The 8,603-nt window shown below is 39.0% G+C and overlaps 1 protein-coding gene across 1 annotated transcript; it reads left to right on the top strand.

The window, feature by feature from the left end:
• Positions 1-6,031: 6,031 nt before the first annotated feature.
• Positions 6,032-7,335, top strand: LOC127102488 (uncharacterized). The gene is made up of 3 exons (XM_051039858.1): positions 6,032-6,137; positions 6,422-6,755; positions 6,927-7,335. Exons 1-3 carry the CDS (start codon positions 6,032-6,034, stop codon positions 7,333-7,335), a joined length of 849 nt encoding a protein of 282 aa, XP_050895815.1.
• The last annotated feature ends 1,268 nt before the right edge of the window (positions 7,336-8,603 follow it).

The following is an 8,603-nucleotide window of genomic DNA, read 5'->3' as shown; positions in this document are numbered from 1 at the left end:
CTCTAATCCATAAATATGAAGCCTTCAAAATGGAGGACGATGAAGCTGTAGAGGTAATATTTTCTAGATTTTAAACTTTAATTGCAGGACTCAAAGTGCTGGATAAAGGATATACAACTGCGGATCATGTCAACAAGATTGTTAGAAGCTTGCCAAAGAAATGGAGACCCATGGTCACAACTTTAAAGTTATCAAAAGATCTGAACAATATCAGTCTTGAGGAAATCATCAGTTCACTTAGAAGCCACGAGATAGAACTGAAGGAAGATGAACCTCAAAAGAAGGTCAAGTCTGTAACACTAAAGTCCAGATCCAAAAGACACAAACCAGATAGAAACAAAGCCTTCCAGGCTGAAGAAGAAGACAATGATGACTCTGAGAAGGAAAACTCTGATGATGAAGAAGAATTATCCCTTTTAACTAGAAGAGTAAAACAACTCTGGAGAAAAATGAATAATAACTTCAGAAGACCAAAACCTAAGGGGGATCGATCAGAACCAACTTCCAAAGCAAAGTCAAACAAAGATATAACATGCTATGAATGTAAGGAAACATGTCATTACAGAAATGAATATCCCAAGTTGAAGAAAGAAAGCTCTAGAAGAGAAATTTTCAAGAAAAGTTCATTCAGATCTAAAAAGGGATTGATGGCCACCTGGGACGATAGTGGATCTGATTCCTCAGAATCAAACTCCGAAGAGCAGGCAAATGTTGCACTCATGGGTACCACCTCCAAAAATACATCAAATGGAGAATCTGAATCTGAAGAGGTATTTTCTGATCTTTCTCGCTCTGACCTTGAATCATGCCTTTCTGAAACTCTAAACTCATATCAAAAACTTAAACAAAAATTTAAAGTTGTAAAAGAGGTTCTTGAAGAAACCATCTAAGAATGTGGTAAACTTGAGATGACAATTTCAAAACTAGAAGATGAAAACCGAACTTTGATATTAGAAAGAGACTCCACAAATAAACATTGTTTAAAACTTGAAGAAGTGTTATCTCAAGCTCCACAAACTTCGAACACAGTAATTTATGATTATGAGAAATCATTTCAAATGTTTCTGAAAAATGGGATAGAGATAAACAAAATGGCATCCATGATTTATGGAGTAAGTCAAAATAATAAAAGAGGAATAGGGTATGACCCCAGTGAAGATAAATCTTCCACAAATGACAACCCTAAATCTCCGTTTTCCTATCACTATACACATACACAAGCATAACGTTTTGATAATGTTAGAAAACCCAAAGTTCTAAGAAACTCTAGGAAAACTAATCATAAAGGACCCAAAAGACTTTGGGTACCAAAGGATAAGATTGTTTATGTTGCAAACATCTTATGCAGCAAAGTTAAGACACCAGTCATGGTACCTGGACTCTGGATGCTCGCGACACATGACGGGAAGAAAGTATATGTTCCAAAGCCTGGAACTTAAAGATGTTAGCTTCATAGGTTTCGGAGGAAATCAGAAAGGAAGGATCAGAGGCTCCGGAACTATTGGTAATGGAACTCTTCCCTCTATATCTGATGTTCTCTATGTAGAAGGATTAATGCATAACCTGTTATCAATAAGTCAATTAAGTGATAACGGCTATGATGTAATCTTGAATCAAAAAACATGTAAAGCAATTAATCAGAACAATGGAACAGTCCTATTCACAAGCAAGAGGAAAAACAATATTTACAAAATAAATCTTTCAGACTTAAAAAAACAAAATGTAAAATGTCTGATGTCTGTTCATGAAGAGAAATGGGTATGGCATAGACGCTTGGGCCACATTAGCATGAGAAAACTCTCTCAGCTAAATAAACTCGAGTTAGTTAGAGGTCTACCCAAGCTGAAGTTTTCTTCAGATTCTCTATGTGAGGCATGTCAGAAAGGGAAAATTTCCAAAACATCTTTTAAAAAGAAAAAATATTGTTTCCACCTCTAAGCCTTTGGAACTTCTTCACATTGATCTGTTTGGACCTGTTAAAACAACATCAGTCAATGGAAATAAATATGGACTAGTTATTGTTGATGATTTTAGTCGCTGGACATGGGTAAAATTCCTAAAGCACAAGAGTGAGTCTCACTCTGTATTCACTAGCTTCTGTTCCAAAGTGAAAAACGAAATTGACTCCAAAATCATCAGAGTCAGAAGTGATCATGGTGGAGAATTTGAAAATAATGTTTTTGAAGAACTATTCGATTCTAGTGGAATATCCCATGATTTCTCCTGTCCTAGAACTCCACAACAAAATGGAGTTGTAGAAAGGAAGAATATGACACTCCAAGAGATGGCCAGAACCATGATCAATGAAACAAATATGGCTAAGCACTTTTGGGCTGAAGCAGTAAATATAGTGTGTTATATTCAAAATAGAATCTCTATAAGACTTATTATGGAGAAGACTCCCTATGAATTGTGTAAAGGAATAAAACCCAACATTTCCTATTTTCATCCGTTTGGATGCTCTTGCTTTATTCTGAATACTAAAGAACATCTAAACAAGTTTGATTCAAAAGCACAAAAAGGAATTATGTTAGGATACTCAGAATGCTCTAAAGGCTACAAAGTATACAACACAGAAACCAAAATTATGGAAGAATCAATTCATGTTAGATTTGATGATAAGCTTGACCCTGAAAAGTCAAAGCTAGTTGAGAAACTTGCAGATCTGGAGATTAGTCTTGCAGGCTCTGACAAAAAGACCAAAGCACCAGAAGTATCTGATAGACAAAGTCCAGATGCAACTAAAGCCTCAACTATCCAGAAGAAATCAAGAAGTTGCCCCAACATCTCTGAAGATTTGATTCTGGGAAACAAGGATGAACCTGTCCGAACTAGGTCAACATTCAAGGTACCTGAAGAAATCCCTCTAGGACTAGTATCTCTGATTGAGCCTACTTCTTGTGATGAGGCACTTCAAGACAACGACTGGGTTCTAGCTATGAAAGAAGAGCTAGATCGATTCTCAAAGAATGACGTCTAGGATCTTGTTCCAAAGCCTAAAGGTACTCACATTATTGGAACCATATGAGTGTTTAGAAACAAACTGAACGAAAAAGGAGAAGTTGTCAAAAATAAAGCTCGACTGGTGACACAAGGGTACAATCAACAAGAAGGCATTGACTACAACGAAACCTTTGCCCTAGTCACTAGATTAGAATCTATTCGCTTACTTGTTTCATTTGCTGTAAATCACTCAATCAAACTATATCAAATGGATGTCAAGAGTGCATTTCTTAATGGTTATATATAAGAAGAAGTGTATGTAAATCAACCTCCAGTTGTCCAAAACATGTTTTTAAACTTAAGAAATCATTATACGGTTTAAAACAAGCTCCTAGAGCTTGGTATGAAAGACTAAACAATTTTCTTCTGGAAGATGACTTTATTAGAGGAAAAGTTGACTCTACACTCTTCTGTAAAAACGTTAGTAATGACCTCATGATATGCCAGATATATGTTGATGACATTATTTTTGGTTTAACTAATCCTTTGTATGTCAAGAATTCTCTGAGCTAATGCAGGCAGAATTTGAAATGAGCTTAATGAAAGAACTAAAGTTCTTTCTAGGAATTCAAATCAATCAAGCTTCAGAAGCTACCTATGTTCATCAAAGTAAATACATAAAAGACATTCTGAAGAAATTCGAAATGGCGGAATGCAAACCTGCTAAGACACCTATGCATCCAACCTGCATTCTGGAAAAAGAAGAAGTTAGCCAGAAGGTTTGTTAGAAGCTCTATCGTGGTATGATAGGCTCTCTTCTCTATTTGACTGCTACACGTCCGAATATTCTGTTTAGTGTATGTCTCTGTGCCAGATTCCAATCAGATCCTAGAGAATCTCATTTAACATATGTTAAAAGAATACTCAGGTATCTGAAAGGAACCCCTAACATGGGCCTGATGTATGAGAAAACATCAAAGTATAGACTTTCTGGTTACTGTGATGCAGATTACGCAGGGGGAAAAATGGAATGTAAAAGTACATCTGGGAACTGTCAGTTCTTGGGAAAGAATATGATATCTTGGGCCAGCAAAAGGAAATCAACCATAGCTCTGTCCACTACAGAAGCAAAATATATTTCAGCATCACTATGAACTACTCAGATGCTCTAGATGAAGAATCAACTAGAAGATCTTCAAATTTTTTAGAGTAACATCCCTATCTTCTGTGACAATACTGCCGCCATCTATTTAAGTAAGAATCCTATTTTGCATTCTAGAGCTAACACACATAGAAATAAAACATCATTTCATTAGAGACTATGTTCAGAAAGGGGTAATAACATTAAAATTTATTGATACAGACCATCAATGGGCTGATATCTTTACCAAACCCCTGGCTGAAGATAGATTCTCTTTTATATTAAAAAATCTAAAAATCCAAAATTATTCAGAATGAAATGTGCCTCTGAAATAGAAAAATAAGACTCTGAAGTACACACCTGGACTCTATATCTGACTCTGATGCTACTACCAGTTAGAAGTCATCTGAGTTAGAAATCTCCAGGATCCAACCCTTTGGTATTCCTAAAGATCAGATAAAGTAACACATGGTACATCTTACGTCTGACCTTGGAACTTCTAGACAGTTGTCTAGCAGTAATCAAGAAACAGACTCTTGATATCTCCTCGAGCAGTGTGCTGATTTGGGGATTAGACTTTCATCATGGGCTGTAATCATTCTTCTCTAAACGTGCTTACTTGGTTAACGTGCTGCATTTAATTTCCTATTTGTTAAACTCAACTTTCTATTATCATTTTGCATGCACCCTAAATATGTATATATTCATTTCACAAACTACACTTGCACACTCTCACACTCACGACCTCACAAAACCCTCTCTCTCAGTCCTTCATCTCCTTCAAATGATTTCTGCAGTCCTCATCAAGTTCTTCAACATTCATCATCATCCTCAACTGTTCTTCATGGATTCTCAGCAAAAATCAGTTTATAACTTCTCCCAACAGATGAACTCAACAGAGTAAGCACCCAGTCCTAGCCAACAAACCACTGCAACCACCCGCGTCGTCTCAACTCCAATCTTCAGGGAACCGTACATTCTTGATCGTGAGCCCCACATTCATCTAGCAACTCCATTTGATAAGCTCGAAGTTCTATGTGAAACCATGGTTGATTTCAAAAACATGGAGCGTAATGGCATCGACCTCACTGAAGAACTGAAAATGCAAGGGTGGGAAAATTACTTTCAACGCCTCTATGGCCCTGTGTACACGAATCTGGTGAAGGAGTTCTGGCGTTTCGTAGACTCAGATGATCACTACATTGTCTCCTACGTTCTGGGAGTCAAGATAATCATCACTAAGAAATCATTTGCCTCTCTTCTGAACATGGAGAAGATAGGAGGAAGACGCATCTACAACATAAACCCTAGGGAAAAGCACTTGTCCAGGAAATAAACCCTACCATCTTCCAACAAAGTGCTGAAGGCAAGCATTCCAAGAACAAGGAACTACATCAGAACCTCCAGGTCTGGCTGAAGATCATCTTAGGCACCATCCATCATCGTCCTGCTTCAAACTCTTCTGACTACATCAACACAGATCAGAAGTGCATCTTGTATTGCATTCACATGGGTCTGAAACTCTGTCTACCTGCACTCCTCTTCAAGTACCTCAGAGATTCAGTTAAAGACACCAAAAACAACATGAATACAAGGAACTACATCCCTCTGGGGAGACTGATATCTGATGTATTGATCGAGAGTGGCCTCGTGGACCATATGATTTAGGTTAGACTCGTGGAAGATGTCACCATTGACACTGGAAGACCTCTGAATGCTCGGATTCTAAAGAGCATGGGAATCGTTGATCAAGTTAGAGCCAAACCAACACTTGAAACGTCTTGGGAAGCATTCAAAGATCAGAGGGAGATTCCTAACAGACTCTACCTGTTCTCCAAGATTGACCCTCCATAGGTAATAACCTACTATCTAGAGGACCTTGCCAAGCAAGGGGTGGATATCTCTGAATTCTCAGTGGACTGGATACCTGAGCATCCACCAAACTTCATGAAGAGGATGCGAGAGCCCTCTGAGAAGTCCAAGACGGCGAAGAAAGCTAAGTTGGGAGAATCCTCTGGATCAAGACCCCCAGTTCCTCTGGTTGGCTCTCCAGGTAAGTCTGTATCTCTTCCTCCCCTGTCGAAATTAAACCAATTCCTTCTTTTCTTCCCTAAACAACCCCCATATACACCTCTACTGAAACTCCTCCCTCAACCACCAGATCTTCTAACCCACCATCTCTGAAATTCAACCTTGCCATCACAACATTACCTATTTCAGAAGCAGAAATGCTGAATGAAACCACCTCACCATCATCATCACCATCTCCTCAATCCCCACCTTACTACGAACTCTCCTCTGATACTGAACCATCTGACCCTCAATCCCCTACTCTAGCTCAGCTCCAATCCCGTGCTCTGGCCTCTCAAAAGCCATCACATCCTGAACCTGAACCTGAAGTCACTTCCCCACCACCGGAACATCCAAATCCAACCACATTTGAACTACAACCATCTAAACCAACCCACTCTGAACCACATCCATCTGAACCAACCCACTATGAACCACAACCATCTGAACCAACCCACTCTGACATACCACCACCCATCACTTCTGCTGAACCAACAACTCCCACACTTAATCTAAATGCCCCCATCTCACCTTCCTCACCCTCCCCAACCTCTTCCACTGAACCAAAAACTACCCTTCTTACCCTTGAAGAAGCAATTAAGTCTTTTGCAGAGTCTTCAGTTGAGAAGGTCAAGTCTCTGACCATCAACTCTGGTATCAGTGATGATCCCTCTACTGTAAGGATCCACTGGAACAGAGTGATAAGTTGGATGACCTCTGAAGCCTTCAAGCTGAAAGGCCTCTCTGAACAAGTCCACAACGACTTCATCAGAGACGCTGGGATCAGACTCCAAGAGTGCCTAGCCAGAGAAGCTGAGGAACAGGCAAGGAAGGAAGCTGAAGAGATAGCGCATCAAGAAGAACTTCAGAGAATCAGAGAATCTGAAGAAAAGGCTATTGCTGCTGCTGCTGCTGAGGCTGAGGCAAAAGCTAAAGCCGACACTGAAGAAGCAGCTCGCATTGCTGAAGAAGATGCTGCCAAAGCCAAAGCTGATGAATTGACTCAGGGGGAGCACTCCAACTCTGGGTTCGTCCCTCTGGTCTTGAAGAATCTCGAAGAACTGCAGAAAGAACAACAGATAGTTCGAGCCAAACTGGATCAACAAGACTCTATCAACGTTAACATTCAGAACATGCTGTCCCAGCTGCTCCAAAGGATTCCCCCGCCTCTAAACCCTTAGGCACCTAGGCTATTTGCTTGTTGCTTTCTCTATTTTGTTGTTTGATCTTTTCCTTTTGCCTTCTGACATATGTGCTTATCTGTAAATGCCGTTTTATCTATATCAACTTTATTTTGCTATGTCTTTTTGATTCTGACAAAAAGGGAGAGAACTAAAACAGCTTTGATGAAAACATAACTAATTCCTCTCAAGCACTGCGAACATTTTCAATAAACTAATACTAAATCAATGACTCCAGATATGCAGGAAAGTAGCTAAAAGCACCAAACCAAGGAAGGTCCGGTAAGAACTTCTGAGCTATCCAAAGATCTAACTCAGGGGGAGCCCACTGGTCTATCTGATCTAAGAGTTTCTCTAAATGTTTCATCTTTACTCTGAACTATTTTGTCATCATCAAAAAGGGGGAGATTGTAAGAACAAAGTTGGTTCTACAATATATCTCTAAGATTTTGATGATAACAAAGGATGAAACAAAAATGGTACTCTAACGAGATTTTTTCTTAGTGTGCAGGACTCTGACCATTTATGCAGGATTCTGACCATACATCAGATATAAAATATTTGATGATCAGATGCCACACAGAAAGGATGTGTCCAGAAGGTTCTTGATTCTGATCAATGCAGATGCCAGCACAACATTAAGAAGTCAGAAGCTCCGATAAAAGACTACTAAATCCAGACTCCGATACTAAAGAAGTCTAGAGCATTGAGTAGCTCTGATGGGGTAATACATAATCATCCTCTGAAGACAAACTCTGATATATCAAGACTCTGACGTAGACTCACCAGTCCAGAACACGTAATCAAAAAGAATCTTAATATGGAAAGAAAGTATTTCAAGAAGGGAATAATGAGGCGTGCACAACTGTTTTAGAAAGAAACAAGGAGAGTAATGACATTAATCATTCTTCAATGACCAAGATTCTGTCTTCACTCCAATGGTCCTTCACAACGACTATATAAAGAACGAAATACTTCACAAGAGAACACACCTGAGACACACAAGAAATCTCATTCATCCTCTCTCATTTTCACGAGCTGCTGCTCTTAAGTGAAAAGCTATTGCTCTTATAATTTTGTAGTATCTTTTTGTTAGAAGCACTTTACATTACAATTTACTCTTGCTTAAACTACTTCCTCAAGTGACTCTACGCAGTCTGAATACTTGAGAGGGCTGAGAGATTATTCTCTTAGACGTTTGGTTGTGTAATCTTTCAAGATTAGTGGATTAAGTCCTTTTTGAAGGCAAAATCACCTTGGCCGGGTGG

This window comes from Lathyrus oleraceus, chromosome 1 (assembly GCF_024323335.1).
Source record: "Lathyrus oleraceus cultivar Zhongwan6 chromosome 1, CAAS_Psat_ZW6_1.0, whole genome shotgun sequence".
In the NCBI taxonomy this organism is placed as follows: domain Eukaryota; kingdom Viridiplantae; phylum Streptophyta; class Magnoliopsida; order Fabales; family Fabaceae; genus Lathyrus; species Lathyrus oleraceus.
Note: the sequence above shows the minus strand (reverse complement) of the source record. Positions and strands in the feature narration are given on the sequence as shown.

What these genes read in the sequence shown, in the direction of transcription:
- LOC127102488 (XM_051039858.1), top strand. Translation starts at nt 6,032, where the DNA reads ATGAAGAGGATGCGAGAGCCCTCTGAGAAGTCCAAGACGGCGAAGAAA. An exon ending in TCCTCTGGTTGGCTCTCCAG is followed by an intron (nt 6,138 to 6,421) that starts GTAAGTCTGTAT and finishes CCCCTACTCTAG; the next exon opens with CTCAGCTCCAATCCCGTGCT. An exon ending in ACCCTTGAAGAAGCAATTAA is followed by an intron (nt 6,756 to 6,926) that starts GTCTTTTGCAGA and finishes CGACTTCATCAG; the next exon opens with AGACGCTGGGATCAGACTCC.